Genomic DNA, 17,031 nt, shown 5'->3' on the forward strand with positions numbered 1-17,031 from the left:
AAGGATTGTAGGAGTCAGGGGGGATGTAGGATACCACAAGAACATGGGCCACTAAGTCAACTACGTGTGGCTCATATGGGCTCACAGAGACTGAAGCAGCCATTATGCAGGCTTGCCTGGGTCTGCGCCAGGTCCTCTGTGCATGTTATACCTGTTAACTTGGCGTTTTGGGGAGACTCTATGAGTGGCAATGGGTGTTTCTCCGACTCTTTTGTCTGATCTTGGGTCTCTTTCCTCCTATTTGGTTGCCTGGTCAAGCCTCTTTATGAGGAGGGCTTCTGGCTTGTATTATTGTGTCTTGTTTTGTTGTGTTTTGCTCTTGTCATTTGAAGGCCTGCTCATTTCTTAAGGGGACTTACGGGATCTGGGAAGGGAAGTGGGGAGTTGGAAGGAGTAGAGGAAGGGAAAACCGTGGTTTAGACGTGTTGTGTAGGGGAACAATTCTATTTTCAATTTAAAAAAAGACAGAAATCCTTTTATGGACATAGATTAATTAGTATTTGTTTCAATTAAGAAAATCTTATCTAGTTGGTAGTGACTCACACCCTTAATCTCAGCACTCAGGAGGCAGAAGCTGGTGGATTTTTGTGAATTTGAGGCTAGCCTGGTCTACAGAACTAGTTCCAGGACAGCCAGGGCTACACAGAAACACCCGGTCTTGAAAAAAAACTAAAAAAATAAAATAAAATAAAATCTTACTGGGCATATGTCTATAGGAATATTCAATTGCTATTTAAAAGTGATCTAATTTTTGTAAACTCCTTTTTATATTTGTTTACTTGAATCTAACGGGTTGTATAGGTTTGGTTAAAAGAACTCAACATTAAAGATTAAAAATATTGAAAAAATATGGAAATTATCTTTAGCTTGAAGCCCTCTCTCCTAAAGACTTAGAAGTCTCTTTCCCATCCATCTTACTTTCAAAAGCATGGTGGATCCTTTCATGTGTAGTCAGAATGTTAAATTTTTAAATGACATGATTCTCAGGTAGAGTCAACAGCGTCACAGGTTTCTTATTTCTGAACTCAAGGGATCCATCATATTAATAAGTTAATATCTAAGAAAAGACTTTTGTATAATCAATGGAGAAACATGGCTGTTCAAATATTTTAGCATTTAACTCTATCAGACCAGACTAAATGTTAAGTATGCGTGTGAAACAACATATCTACAATGGCAAGAGGTACCATAGATGAAATAATTCAGTTATTTCTCATTTATATTTTGTCTCAAAGGAATTATATGTTCTGACATCAAGCCTAGCATACCCTTGAGCTCTATTCTTAAAACACTAGGAAGTGACATTAAAGGTGGCTTGTTCTTGTAGGTGGCATTTAGGACATCATGTAAGATGACGGCTGTTAATGGTTCCACAGCATCCATATAACTCAGACATGGCCTGTGCATCATTTAAGGCCATAAAACCATCATCATCAACTACTTGTTATGATTTAAATCTTAACTTATACTTTGATTTAATCTAGAAACAATATTATTTATATTTGTTAAGTTTCTATTTTATTTTCTCTATTTTAGTTAACTTTTCTTTTGGCAGCATGTACTTTAAACCACAAGGTCTAGATAATAGCAGGCACATATATTATATTTTGTTATAATTAAATGCTGTGACATATTCACTAACATTTCAACAGCTAGGATCGGCACAGGCACACATATGTGCATGGGGTTGTATTTGATCACACATATTCTAATGCATATGATTTGGGGCTTTGGAAATCCTGTTTCCAAAGTTGTCTTTTTTTGTTTGACTTTAGCACAAAAGGTAAGAATAGGAGAGTCATAACATAAGATTTGCTTTTGAATAATTCAGAATTTTCCCTTTTTAATTGCAAAAGAATGGATACTTTATACATGGTATTTATAAATGATATTTATAAATGATATTTATCATTGCATTGTTGAGTTATTCTGGTATGACTCTCTTCATTTATCCTTTAGGAGTCTAGGACACAGAGCAATCAGCTACCCAAAGACAGAGCACATGGCCTTTCTTGCTGCTTCATGCCTTATTATGGTTTTATTTGAAAATTGATTAAAATTCAAAAATAATTGCTAAGGACTTAGTAGATACTTCTGTGTTCTAGGGTTGCCTAGTATACACAGCAATAAGTAAAGTGTTAAAGATACAGCAGAGGATTAGAATCCAAATGTTATCGGAACACATTAGAAAAATAGAATAGTTTCAAGTGTGGGAAGGGTCCCATGAGTCTCTGCACCAATTAGTCATTCCTGAAAGCAGACCTTCACAGGAAACACCAAGATCAAGCAAGTGTCCCCACAAGGATAAAGACTGTGGTGTGGGAAGGTATGGCAAGATAAGGCTGAAAACAGGACAGGAGACATGCAGTCCCAAGACCTCCATCATTACTCCCTACGGTGAGGGGGAAACTTCAAGACATCCCTTTAGTTTTGTCCTTTAATTCTTTAATTACTTATTTTTTGGTTTATAGGATGATACCCATGTATACTTTATACATAGGGATTTATAGTTCTCCATTTCTATGCTGGCCCCTTTTATCATCAGAGAGAAGCAACCATATTTCCATTCAGTTGTTTGCCCCACCACTAGACCTGGAGAGCATGCGACCCCTTTCTCTTACTTTACTTTTTTTCCTTGCCTTTTATTTCTCATCTTTTTTCTTTTTCCTCTTTGCCTTCTTATTTTCTTCCCTCCCTCCCTCCCTCCCTCCCTCCCTCCCTCCCTCCCTCCCTCCCTCCCTCCCTCCCTCCTTCCTTCCTTCCTTCCTTTTCTCCTTTCTCTTTTGTCATGTTCTATTTTGAGACAGGACCTTCTTTAGTCCAAGCTGATCTGAAACTGCCCTGTAGCTGAGGATGACTATGGGGCCCTGATATTCCTCTAATCATGTCTCAAATAGTAAGATTAGAGCAATGCACCAGCTTGCCTAGATGTATCTCTCTGTTTGTAGAAGAGCTGACGTTTCTGTGTGTCCCCCCCCTTCTTTCGTTTTTAGGAATACTGCATGATAACTCTTTTCCTTCTCTCCTATTTTGCACTCTAGGAAGCATGAAGACCACAGGAAACCCTAATCAGAAGTGGGTGGTGGTTTCTGTACTCACATATGGTTTCCAACTACGAGACAGTGAGCTTCTAAAAGTGTGTTCACTATGCCCTACTCTTCTTGGGTGACCACCATCTTTCCTTAACACTGGTAGCAAAACCAAAAAGTTCTAGAAACATGCACTCCATTGTGGCCAAGGACTAGTAGACATAAACTAACTATATTGAGACATTTGCTGCCCCACTGTCTACAAAAAAAATTTGACTGCTACTCAGTTTCTTTGAATTTACCATTGAGCAAGAAACTATTCTGTGGCAGGAGGAAACATTTTAATCGATACCATGTTATATCATTGCACTATCAAGATATGCAAGTGTGGCTGCAGGTCAGGATGACCACAATTAAGGAATTCACTTTGATGTATTAACTAATGCTCTGGGGCATTTCATAAGACACAACAACTAGAATGTTTTGTTTCTGAAGAACCCCACCTTCTGGTTAATCTGGGAAAGATCAGCTTGCTAGGACTGCAAAAAGGTGAACCAATCTGCTCACTCCAAACTAAAACATCGTGATGGCATTTATTTACACTTTGGAAAGTTTTCAGAATTTAGTTTTAGATTGTCCATGCAGAGTCTGAGTAATCCACTCTGAGGAATTGCTCTCCATTTATAAGCAGCTTTAAAACATGATTTCAGAGAAAAATACTACCCCATCTTGCTCTGGAGAAACATGGCCTCTTTCTTCTTGCTTTCAGCATAATTCCTAAATTTCCATGTTTCTTCTAAGCATGGAGAATTATTGTTTACCGAACATTCACTTGCTTTGTTTAGAAGATATTAGTAGAACAGAACATGTAAAATATCTTCACACAAAATACTCATATAAAAACCACCAATGATGCTGTAGGAATAGGAAACCACTTGATCTGTATTATGACATGGACTATAATGCTGGAGCTGCAATAAATTATATTAGATCAAATAACTGAGGTAGATATAGAGACAGTTGTTTAAAAATATTTGCTTGATTAATTCTGAGAATAATAAACAATTATCCATGGTCAGAAAGAAGCATAGTTTTTAATATACTTGATTTTTACCCATATCACTAGCAAGGTGAGCTGGTATATGAAGCCATTTCTACTTAGCAGTTCCCTCACGACCATAAAAGATTCAAGAGAAAGGAGAGAAAAAGGAAAGCAGAGGATAGTTTATGGCCAAATCGTATGGGACAAAGTTGTCCAAAATATTGTCACAGCTGTTGTTCTAACAATTTGTCCTTTTCTTGCATCTCGTCAGACCTCCCTGACTCATTGACAGACTATTATATTCAGAATGGCTACCACAAACTTTCAGCACTCAGAAGGACTCGCGAGACATATAAAAATGTCTTTATTCAGAATGGAACATATAATACCTGCCAAATTTGTAGGTTTGAAACCACTTTCAATGAGAATTAAAAGGCCTTCTTCCTTGTTGAAATAGGACTATCAATAGTTGACTTGTCGGCTTGTGAGAAGTAGTGGTTTCTTGTCTCTGATGTTGCAATTTAGTTTTAAATCACTTTGTGATGACAGGGTACATAAAGACGGCAAAACTCTAAAGATGACGGTCTAATTTTCAAAGATGACCGATCATCGATAAAAGATTAAATAACGTAAACATTTGAAATGCTAGATTATCAAGTGGTTGGCACACTCTCAGTGTTTCAGGAAGCAGAGACACCCCCGAGAAGACAGATGATACATCTGCCATCCTTATTTTACACTATGCAAAATCCTATCCTTCCCCAAGAAAGTAAATGAATAGAAATTGCTTTTTGCTTATAAGTTATGTATTTTTCTCCACCCTATTTCAATATGTTAAATGGTACCAAATGACAGGCCCAAATGTTCATAATCAGTTTTTACAAAGCAGAATTTCTGATTTTGGAAGTTTCTTCTCTTTTATAGCTGACCCTTGAGTTCTAATAGCAGCTGTTATATACATACAAGAATGATTAGACACGCCGGTCCTATGAAGCTCCAGATAAAGTTGTTCTCAGTGCTCAGCCAGCATCTGAAAAGTGAGAGATAAAATCAGTGAACATGTTGCACGGACTATACAGCAAAACAACATTCTCAAAGATATGCCGAGTACCCAAGAGTGTCTTTCAAATGCTCACAGTTCGTTTTACTTACACTTTGGTGGTACCATAATACTTGTATCCTAAGGACGCTGAGAATCCAACAACTACAGCTGGGCTGAGATAGCCAAAGATGTAGAAGTTCTTGTGCAGAAACCCTTTGTTGTAGATGAGCCCCACAACGATAAGATACAGGTGTATGCCTTCGATGCACATCCAGGCGAAGGCAGCTAGGAAGAAGTAATGAAGCAGGCCGGCGGTGATAGAGCAGACCAGCTGGAATGTGACAGAAGCAACTGTGAGCAACATTTCCCTCCGAGTTATCACAGCATCTCAACTTTCTTCATGAATGTGCCACTTTACCTCATGACCCATCACACTAAAATATTCCTGTCTCCCCAGTCCTGCTTCTAAGGTGTGCGACTTGTCACCGATCTAAAAGCACTGCACTTCATCAATGGGAGTGTCAACAGACGTGGGATGGTTAAGCTATTGACTTGTCCAGAGATTTGTCATTGCTGTGCATTGATGTTCTTGGATAAATAGGGGAACCTTCACATCGAAACTATGTTTCTTGGTGGCCATGTGATGGTTTAAACCGACGTCTGTCTGGAGATAATTCTCCTTTCCATTTTAATGAAGTCCAAAGAATGTAACTTATTGTTAAACCATACAAAACAAAGTCAGCATCTTGATTTTAAGTGCCAAAATTTAAAATGGATGAATGGACATTTTACCAAAATATCCGTTGCAGAATTGCTTCTAGTTGTAAGGTCACTACATACATTTGAGATATGTTCTAGTTAAACATTTTCATGAGTATTTTCTTATTATTTAGGACTGGAATTAGATTCAAATTGCTTCATAAAAAGTGTACATATGTGTATCTGCTTGTTTGTCTGTGTGTTACGTACATGTGGTATCCTTGGAGGTTAGAAGAGGGTGTCAGATTCCTCAAGACTGGACTTAACAGATGGTTTGATTTACCAGATGTGGGTACCAGGAACTGAACTATGGTCTTTGGCAAGAGTAATGAGTCTTTTAAGCACCGAGCCATCTCTCCAGTCCCTCTAGTTGGGTTTATAAGAACTAATAGAAAAGGCAGCTAGCCATACCTGATTAGTAATTTTAGTAATTAGTAATTTAGTTAAATTTAGCAATTAGTAAAATTAATAGTATCTATTACTGGAGAGGTCACACAGCATACTTACTTATTTCCCTTATTAAAACAATATAGGCAGTGGAGCAATGGCTAGGTGGTTAGAAACACTGCTCTTAAAGGGGCCAAGACCATGATGGGGAAACCCACAGAAACAGCTGACCCCGTGCAAATGGGAGCTCACTGATTCTGGACTGACAGCGGGGGAACCTGCATAAGATCCATCCAGGCCATCTGAACGTGGGTAACAGTTGTGTGGCTTGGGCAGTTTGTGGGTAATTAGCAGTGGAACCAGTATTTATCCGTAGTGCATGAACTGGCTCTTTGGAGTCTATTCCCTATGGAGGTATACTTTGCTCAGCCTAGGTGCAGGGGGAAGGGCCTTGGTTCTACCAAGTGTTGTGACAGACTTTGCTGCCTCCCCATGGGAGGTCTCAGCCTCTCTGAAGAATCAATGGGAGTGGTAGGGAGAAGGTAAGGGGAGCAGGAGGATGGGAGGAAGAGGGAACTGGGATTGCTATGTAAAATAAGATTGTTAAAAAACAAACAAACAAAGAAAGAAAAATAAAACACTGGCTCTTGCAGCCTACAATGTATGATTGCCAGCACCCAAAGTGGCTCACAACCATCTGTAACTACAATTTCAAGGGATCCAATGGCGTTTTCTGAATTCCTTGGGCACCAGGCATGCAATTGGTACATATACATTCATGTAGGTAAAACACTCATAAAGTAAATAAAAATAAAAAAAGTTAAAGCAGTATAATTCTGGCTGGTGCTGTTGTGTGAACTTCAATGTTATTCACACCCTAAAATAGGGCTGGGGCTACTGCCATCCCTCGGCTTACAGACATCCTAGTTGCTTAGAGACCAAGAAGGGTTCTTGTGATCAGTAAAAGATTCCTCAAAGGACTCCATGGCAACCATGATGTCTTTGAAGTGCACCGTTCTTCCTTTTTTCCTCCACTTAAAGTCAGACCTTGTCTGCCAGCTCTGCCAGTCTGAAACTCCAATTTTCTACCATGAGTACAACTTTTAATAAATGTGTTACATGTCTAACTCCACTCTAGGACCTGCTTCTGTGCAGAATCAGGTTGATGAAATACGGAAGTCTTTGGTGAGGACCCAGTTCACTCCAGCTGTTTTGTGCTTACTCTCAATCCTAAAACAAACTTTGTTTCCACTTCCATTTAGTCCTTGCTTATTGTCCATACAAAACCAGGTGTTTCTGTGGTATAAAATTTTGGTTTTCCCAATAATTCACATAGTGAAGGATTTTTTTCATTTAATAAATTTTATGAGTATGTCGTTTAGATATATTAGCATTATAAAAACCTAGAAAAGCTAAGCAATTATCTGGCATATCTGACCCTCTAAGACCTTTGTTACAGTTCATGTCTATGTGACTTGTGAGTTCGAAAACACTAGAGAAAATGAGAAGAAAGCACGAGGGGGGGGCAGGTTGCATACCTTGTTTGTGTTGATGTTGATCCCCACAAGGAAAACGAGTTCTGCCAGGAAGAGGCTGCAGCAGAGGTTCTTGTGAATTGTGGTTCTGGTGCTTTGAATCTCGCTGAAGAACCAGAAGGTGAAAATGCACATGGCGAGACAAACCAATGAGATGATGATCCCGAGCTGAGTGATCCTTGTCAGGATGTTATAATCTTTAATCCCCTACGGGCAAATAATAACAGCGCCTTTAAGAGGAAGACTGAGTGACGCATCAAAGGGACCACAATTCCTAATGAACTTCTCAGGGAAGCATTAATCAAAACGCTCATAAAATGTAAAAATAAAAATGCACATTTAGATGAGAAAAACTTGCACTTGGTATCCAGAGAACTCCGATATAAATCATGTAGCGGGCTAACAGTGCTATAATTAGTGATTTCTTTTCCTCTAAGCATAGTATATATTAGTACATGCCTGAACAATGTTATCGCCATCAGTTGCATGATATTGGAAAGGTAATTCATCACTGTAATGGGAAAATGGTTAATTAAAGCAGATTTATCAGTGGTAAGTCCAAGGCTTATGTCTATGAGGTGATTCATCTAAAACACATTAAACAAAGGTAAAAGAGAAACGGAATAAGTAGAAGATCAAAATAGTGTATTTGGCACTGGGATGAAATTGAGTGGTTAATTTTTACATGAAGATTAGAAGATTTTCCTCCTTAACATTCTGGAAATTTCATCTTTATAATTGACACTATTTTAAACAACTGTATTTTGACACTTAATAAACTTCATGGTTATAAGTATTAATGGAAGCAAATCAATGACCCGATGAGAAATGCGTATTACAAGTATATTTACCTTAATTTTTTTATGTTTGAAAAACTTTGTGGTTTTATGCTCCTAAAGATATAGAGTAAAAAAGTGCCAAATTTTTATCAGGTATCAAAATGACCCCATTATCAAGGGAAAGGTCTCTAGATACCATGGCACTAAAATGTGGGTAACTATAGAAATATGCAAGATCCAGAGCAATGGAAAGATATTACCTTTAACAAGCAACATAATAGATGTTATGGACCAGAGAAGTCCTTGATAGGAAATAAACTGAAAATTCCTTATTATGCATATGCTAGAAGAGAAGGAAAGAAGCAAAGACAAAACCAAATTAAAACAAAATAAAAACCCAAGTTTTTCAATTCCAGTAAACCTATAGTTGGCTCCCACTAAAATATAAAGGATCATTCTTTTTGATGATGTGAGGTAGGAAGAGAAAGAGCAAGGACAATGAAGGACGATGGGCAGCTTTGTGAACACACAGCCCAAACTTGGCTTACAATGGAGGTACTGGAAGACATCAGAATCGCAAAGTGTGTCAGGTGACTACAGCGGCAAGAGGTGTGAGTGTCATTTGAGTATGTCTGTTCACAGCCCTCAGAAGACCAGCTGCCATTCCTCATGTCATTGGCCGAGTAGTTCCAAAAGGCACACTGTGTCCTGTACTTATCTGACACCTGAAAAATAGACATCCACCCATGAGACAATATCTGTCAGCCCAGCTTTGGTTTTATTTAAAACATCACTGATAGAATTAGCACCATGCTTAACATCTAAACACAGGATCAATGCTGATACATGACACCTCTTATTTTGTAGTAGATTTGAAATTTATATTGTAGCATTGCTACATATTTTTTCAATTTTGTAGAGTGCTAATTTTTAATAAGTGAGATCATATATATTTCAAACAAAATTATCTGTCTTTATTCAGCAAATGCTTACTTTTTTTATTGAACATTTGTCAATTATACGCTAAAAAGACAATATTGACCAAAACACTGTGTATTTACTGTTGATGTTACATTCTACTTGTAAATAAAGAAATTATGAAGTGAGAAAAGCAAATGGGAAAGAAGAAGAAAATGGGATGGAAAATCAAAGAGACTTTTTCTAGTTCATGATGTCTAGTTACGTGGGTACATTTTAACATGACAGAGCATGTTAACCATGCGGAAATTAGAAGACAGCTCACAAGGGTTGTTTTCCCCTTCTGTGACGTCCATATGGTTCTGAAGGATAAATTCAGGGTTGCCAGGCTTTATTCATGGAACCATTTCACAAGCTCTTAAATAACATTGTTACATCCTTAAAGCTATGGGCTTAGAAACTGCCAAAATTAATCTTGTACTTAAAACAAAACAAGGGGATAGCTTCATCTTAGAATATTAAACACGTGACTCATTGGCATTGACAAGAAGCTTTGAGAAGAACTATGAATGCAATTTTTTTTTTTTTTTTTTTTTTTTTTAGAAACTAGTTGGGTGTTGGAGTTGTAGTTCTTTGGTAGAGTGCAAACACTGAACAGGAAAACATGGGTTCTATTTTTATCACTGTAAAAGAAGGATCAAAACTATGTTATCTGCTTTGTTTAATTTTCAATATGCTTTCTCTCTGTAACTTACATATAATTAAAGTAATGCCGCCAACGCTTATTCCAATTCACTGAATGCACAACCATCTTAACTAACTCCAGACAACTTACCTTTCCATGACTTAGTGTGAATGTAATTTTCTCAAGTTCATACAGCGTGGGTGGATTTGAGCTAATTGAGGCAGAAATCACTGAAGAAATGACTTTTTCCTTTTCTTCAGAATTATCATCATCTTGAGAGTCCAGTAAGAAGTCATCAGATGGGGAAAGCAAGGGGCCAACATTCTTATAGCACAGGAATGCAACTACGACACTGCCTGCCAATCAGATAAATGTAGTCGGTGGGCTCACAAATCAAAGTGCATTAAAGCTCTCAACACACAGAGACTGAGTAGACTACAGGTGTACTCCACAGAAATCATGAAAACCCTGACTGGAATGTGAAGTCCAACATCCGTGTATGCATTATCAGATTACATTCATATCTTATATTTGACCTCTGAACTCTTACGGCATCACCTCTTCACAAACTTTGTTTGGGCGAAAAGTATTTCTAGATGAATTGAGAGCCTGATCCTAAGAGAGAACCAGAATTTGGGACATATTCACCCCCAGAGAAGCAAGCTTTAATTCTTCTGCAGATGAATTGGACTAAAGAGGGTTGAGAACTGGTTAAGCTGTGACATGCCTCTGAGGTCAGCTGTGTAATCACTGCAGTGCTGCCTCCTAATGTCGAACACTTCAGTTCTGTGGAGTCAGACTCCTTAGCACTGTTGAAATGCAGTACCAGAATGCAACCCACTGCTAAAGAATCACAAACATAAATCCTGATATTGTATTGAGCAAGCACTGTGGCCACAGAACTGGGTTCCTCCACACCACACTGAAAAGTGGCATTCCTTCCACATAGTCATGGGAGGTCTAGCTTCCAAATTACATTACTGTTCATTTTAATTATTACAAGGCTTTCTTTAACCTAGAGACATCACATGGTCTTTCTTTGACCTACTAGCTAGCTCGAAAGACATCTATCCATGAAACATATAGGTATTAATCCATGTGGTGATCAAACTTGCTTGTCAACACCTGCAGAAGAGGGAAGCTCAGCTGAGGAAATGCTTTGACTAGATTCACCCATGAGTATGTCTTTGAGGCATTTTCTTGAATGCTAATTAACGCAGGATGGACCATCCCATGGTGGGCGGTGCTGTCACCGGTGGGTTATGTCTGGGCTGTATGAGGAAGGCAGCTACACAGAAGCCTGAGAAGGGGCCAATAGGCAGAGTTCCTCCATGGTTTCTGCTTTGCTATTGTCACTAGGTTTTCTCTTGGCTTCTCTTCATGATGGACTATAACCTGTCAGTCAAATCAACTCTTTTCTCATCCCAGTTACTTTTGGCCAGTATCACAGCATCCTACTCAGAGCCATCTGATGTATTTGGGATAGTGATAGCAAGACTCTTAGAAACGAGTATGATGCTAATGTTTTCTGTCGGTTGACCAAGGCTTGGAGGAAGAACTGAAAATTTCAGGAAGCATGAAGTCCACTTAGAGGGATGGTTACTTTCTAGGGGTCATAGTGAGAAGTGGTCTCAATTCACATGAAAATCTAGTTAAAAAAGCATTGTTAAACTATTTTTATTAATTACTGATATCTAAAATCATATTTCAAAAGCATCAGTTTGTGATTTTGGATAAGGGGTGTCATAGAAATCCCCTAGATCCTCATGGCATGTCCCATGTCCTTAATGAATTTCCTTTCAGCTTTTCCCTGGCATTCTTAACCTTTCCAGCATCTTGTTGTTTTTACAACTAATTGACTGTTGAGCTTCCTTATCAGTTGTAAGCTTGAGTGTGAAATGTTCCCTAATCAGTTGTGCTTGGTCTCTACCTGGTGGGGGTAACTTGACTGCTAGAGAGCATTTAGGAGAAGCTCTCTGCCTTGGAAGAAGTAGCTCACTAGGCCTGAAGCTTTAAAGGTTACTGTTACTCCCAGTTCCACCCTGCTTTCTCTACTTCATGGTCTTTGGGATGTATGAAATTTTCCATCTACTCTGCTTCTCTGCCATGAACCCTTCCATGCCTACTCCCTCCCTTGCCCCCATGATGAGCTGACTCAGAATGGATCCTCCCAAACTGTAAGCCAAATAAACCTTGCCTCTTGGAAGTTTCCCTGGCAGTATTCTGTAAGTAATGCAACAAATCTGTACTTTCTACTAAAAAGTAAGGCTCACTCACCAACAAAAGGAATTGCAGATGTGGACTATTTGAAAAAAGACTATATCATTTCATACTAAATTCCATCTGCTCTCATTTTTTTTTGCTTATGATGTTTTTGCTTTTTTTTTATCATGTACTCTTTCTATATTCTGTTAGCATTAGCATATCTTTTTTTTCTAAGAACAAAAAACAGTATTTCCTTCAATGTCTAGAACAAATGTGTATTCATTTAGTGCAAATGACTGTGTTAAAGTTCTGAAGATATCATTTTAAGACATATATATTCACTTGTTAATAGCTATTGTTAGTAGTATATATTTTGTGTATATATATATGTATATATATGCACTTGTTAGTAGCTATTGTTAGTAGTATATATTTTGTGTATATATATATGTATATGCACTTGTTAGTAGCTATTGTTAGTAGTATATATTTTGTGTATATATATATATGTATGTATATATGCACTTGTTAGTAGCTATTTTCCCTCTTTCTTTCTTTTTCCTGTTGGAATACTAGCAGTCAGTTTTACCCCAGCAATGCAATCATGCTTTGCAACCTAGATTACTAGTAAACCATCTGGGTGAAAAAGTTAAGATTTCCCTGAATGTTAAATTTCAAAAGTAAGTTTCCAATATACACCATACTGTGAACTTCTTAGAGACCCTTGTCCCAAATGGCTTCATGCTCTGTTTTATTTATTTATTTATTTTTGAGTATTCTAAATTATCTCAGCAGGACATTTTTCAGGAGTTTGTTTGGGCATCTGATTATTATCCCAATTTTACAAATACTTCGAAGAAAATAGGTAGAATTCCTTAGTAGAGTCCATTATGCCTTTATCGCAAAGCTGTGGTTTAGAGTACTGAGCCTGGTCTTGTCACTCTACCACGAACCTCCCACAGTTCTGAATTTAGCTCACAAAGCAGGATAAAGCCATCTGTGCCGACGATCCCTCTGCATTCCTATCGACGGCATCCTGTGTCTTTCCTAATGAATTTTACAAGCAAAATCTCACGCAGACGTTACTGGAAGGTGAGATCAGTTTGCACATTTGCCCTTTCTTTTAAGATTCAACCTTGAGGAAAAGACGTCTTATCATTCTGCTGTATTGAGATCTGATATTATCATCTCTTTCAACTGTCCATTTGTGTGTGCCACCATTAAACATAACAAATGTACCATACAATCAGCCAGCATTGCTCTGAGATTTTAATTCTGTGACAGTTTCAACATTTGTCACCATAATGGGTATTTTCAATGCATTTTCTACAACTTCTAAACACTATTCAAATTGTCTTTCAAATTTCAATTGTTTCCCAGGTTCTGTGGATACGTTCATAAATATTATGTGTATGCTTTGTTGATTACAGTATGGTTTAGTAGCACATGAGCAAAGGATTCAGCGGCAATACATCTTGGTTATTTTTTATTTGTTTTGTAACTATGTGTTTCTCACTTTGATCAGAAAATAAATAATGGTGAGGATAAAAAAATAGAGAAAAAATTCCTAAGCGGTAGAAAACAAAATGAAATAAAGCAAAACTTAGAACAATAATATCATGGGGTTAGCTTTTAGGACGGTCATTAAAAATAAATTCTAGCTGTTCATAAAGCGTTTTCTGTACGTATTTAGAGTTTTCATCTATATTCATGATTATCCTCCCATTCCTTGTGAAAAGGTTCCAATTCGTGTTTACCCTCACAACTGTCTTTACCTATGAGAGAACAACCACAGCAGAAGATGCATGATAGGGAGAATTTTCTGGGCACATTACACCAAGAGGCGATGATTGGTAACATACATTAAAACAGTTACCACTTGCTTGACTCCAGTTAGGTGACAAGGAAAAGCTTGTTGAATTGATTTCTTTATTAACTTCTTCTTTTCTTGTAATTCTCTAAACTATTTGCTGATAAACATGAAGACAAATCCATTAACTTTGCGCCTTAGTTCCATTATCTACCAAATGAGATTGTTAAATTAGATAACCACTAAGCTGCCTGCTACTAGAATTCTGTCTTAAGATTTTTTAAAAGTTTTATTTGACTTAGAGTTTACTATACAAAAACCAAGGAATGATGACTACATAGAGAAGTCTAAGCCTAAGCTGTAACTGAGCACTTTAAAAAATATGTCCCTTCATGAAACCACAAATTTGGTTTTATGATGAAGAATCAAGATATTATTGGTTAAATTTTTCCTCACATAGTCATGTCAGAATCTCAAGTTTCAAGATGGATATTCTGCATATGAACTTAAAATATTTCTATAGGAAATTACATTATAACCCTGACACCGCCAAGTGCATATTAGTATTTGTTAGAACTACATGAATATGCATAAGATATTAAAGTCCTACCAGTGGAGTCGTATGGAGTTTTTCTCTTTGGGAATATTCTTACATAGCCTCCGTCCACATCCATGTGGGGATGAGCATGCTTCATGTGATTTGAATCAAAAACTAAAACCTTGAGACCTGAAATGGTACCATGGGAAAAAAATATTATAAAATTAGTTTAACCTGTGTAATTTTTAAATGTAGAGACAATTACATTGCATACCACTTCATTTAAGCTTTTGGTAATATACTACATAATCTAAACACTGAGAAAACTCAGGTATTTTGTTTGATTTTTCTTTTCCTGCATGGTTGAACTCATGGTTTAGTCTTGAATGGTTTAAAACAAAAACTAAAATCTCTACACCTGCACATGCATCCACACACCATTCCTAGAGCAGTATCCTAGACACTGTCTTTTGTCTAACCATCCACAGTCTACAGGCTACACTCACCCAGGAAAGCTACAACTACGGCATCATACGAAATAGCAAACTTAGTTAAAACCTTAAGATTTTTTTTGAGATTATTATTTTTTCTTCTTTTTTTAATTTATTAAAGATTTCTGTCTCTTCCCCACCTCCGCCTCCCCTTTCCCTCCCCCTCCCCCAATCAAGTCCCCCTCCCTCGTAAACCCAAAGAGCAATCAGGGTTTTTGAGATTATTTTTACTCAAGTGTGAACTTCATAGATGACAAGGTCTTGCCTCAATGTCAAAATTGGACGTGTCTGTTAGACTATTTGTAACTTAAATGCAACTTACTGTCTAAAGATTGGGAGGATTAAATGTTTGAGTAATAATTCCCTTTTGGGGTACATTAACACTTCTTTTATGCAGAAACATAGAAATATAGTGTGCCTACATATTAATTATCATTTTCACTTTTAATTTGGGTAACTGGTGAATATCAATGAGATAATCATTATGTCAATATGCTATCGCATAGTGGGATATTAGTCAGACATTCAATACAGACACATGTAATGATTGCTTAATAAAACATACTTTGCTTCTTCAGAAAAATTTTATAACCATCCGCAACTTTATACATAATTTTAACTTTTTGTTTCCAGTAAACTGCATGAAGCAGGAACCCCTCCTTTATTATTGTAATGGCCACATGTTATCACAATGAGAAATTTAAATATACTATACCCATAATTTCTGATGTAAATATTATAGTTTAAGGTCAGGAGCTCATGGGGTGCGTATGACAAGGGAATGTTATCTTCTGCAAACTTTCATGCTACACAGTTGATGAACAGAAAAAAACGGCGCAATGTAAGACAGAGGGAGCATCTATGTAGCCAGCCTTTCCTAGCGTAGCTCTTCATTCATATTGCTCTGGTAATATGAACCGCCATTCATTTCTGCATTGACAAAACTGTGTACAATTTCGTAGTAGTTAAAGAACCACACCTTTACTGCCTTTTTTGGTAAACACTGCTGCTTTGAAGCGAACCATTTACCTTCACACCTTACCCACATCAGTAGCGTTCATATCAAACTGAGTGGCCTTTGGGAAGTTCTGAGAGATTCCTAAGGTGACAAGCTCAGCAGTGTGCAAGAGTTTTGTGAGATGAAGTCGTCTATGATTTGTAGGCAATTGGTCCCAAATTTTAAATGTGCTCTTTTGAACAAAATTATTGATGGTTTTTACAAATTCCTATTTAAGGAAAAAACATGCCTTTAAAAATATTGTAATATCACACTGAACAGAAGTATAGGAAACAATCTAAAGATTAGCTACACTACAGATTTAAACACACTCACAATAAGAGTTGAATTGAAACGATCATCCTTGGATGAAGTGGTGCTGTTCATGTAGCCTAGCAATGGGGCTGATTCAGCAAGTACCTCTATGTATGTGATTATATCCACGGATGAGAGCTCACCCTCAGAATTTCTATAGATTTCCTGTAGTAAAGCCTTCTGTTCCTTTATGGGTTCAATCTGAAGGAAAAAAAAAAGAGATCAGAAAAAGAGAATCAGATTTCTGTGGGAGAAGTTTCAGAAAAAGATTTATGGGGTAGGGAATATGGTTCAGTGAGGAAAACATTTGACATTTAAGTTTGAGGACCAGCCTTCAGATATACAGAATCTGTTTAAAAATACTGCTTTTGGCAGTCGACCTATAATCCCAGTGTTTTGCAGGAAGAGACAGATGATTCCTGAGGCAAACTAGCTAGCTAGTCTAGTCTGTGATCACTGGGAGAGAGAGAGAGGGAGAGAGAGAGAGAGGGAGAGAGGG

General features: G+C 37.5%; 1 protein-coding gene across 1 annotated transcript in view; it reads right to left on the reverse strand.

Moving 5' to 3' along the window:
* The window catches only part of Adgrl4 (adhesion G protein-coupled receptor L4), an 86,076-nt gene that overhangs the window by 18,255 nt on the left and 50,790 nt on the right, over positions 1-17,031 (reverse strand). Inside the window, exons 4-11 of the mRNA XM_050149484.1 lie at positions 16,554-16,733; positions 16,263-16,446; positions 14,802-14,918; positions 10,327-10,532; positions 9,122-9,298; positions 7,798-8,001; positions 5,224-5,444; positions 5,035-5,101 (exon numbers count right to left, since the gene is read on the reverse strand). Coding sequence (XP_050005441.1) covers positions 5,035-5,101; positions 5,224-5,444; positions 7,798-8,001; positions 9,122-9,298; positions 10,327-10,532; positions 14,802-14,918; positions 16,263-16,446; positions 16,554-16,733 — 1,356 coding nt within the window. The remainder of the gene's footprint in view (positions 1-5,034; positions 5,102-5,223; positions 5,445-7,797; positions 8,002-9,121; positions 9,299-10,326; positions 10,533-14,801; positions 14,919-16,262; positions 16,447-16,553; positions 16,734-17,031) is intronic.

Source organism: Alexandromys fortis, unplaced genomic scaffold (genome assembly GCF_014885135.2).
Source record: "Alexandromys fortis isolate MF-2015 unplaced genomic scaffold, M_Fortis_MF-2015_v1.1 scaffold_68, whole genome shotgun sequence".
NCBI lineage: Eukaryota > Metazoa > Chordata > Mammalia > Rodentia > Cricetidae > Alexandromys > Alexandromys fortis.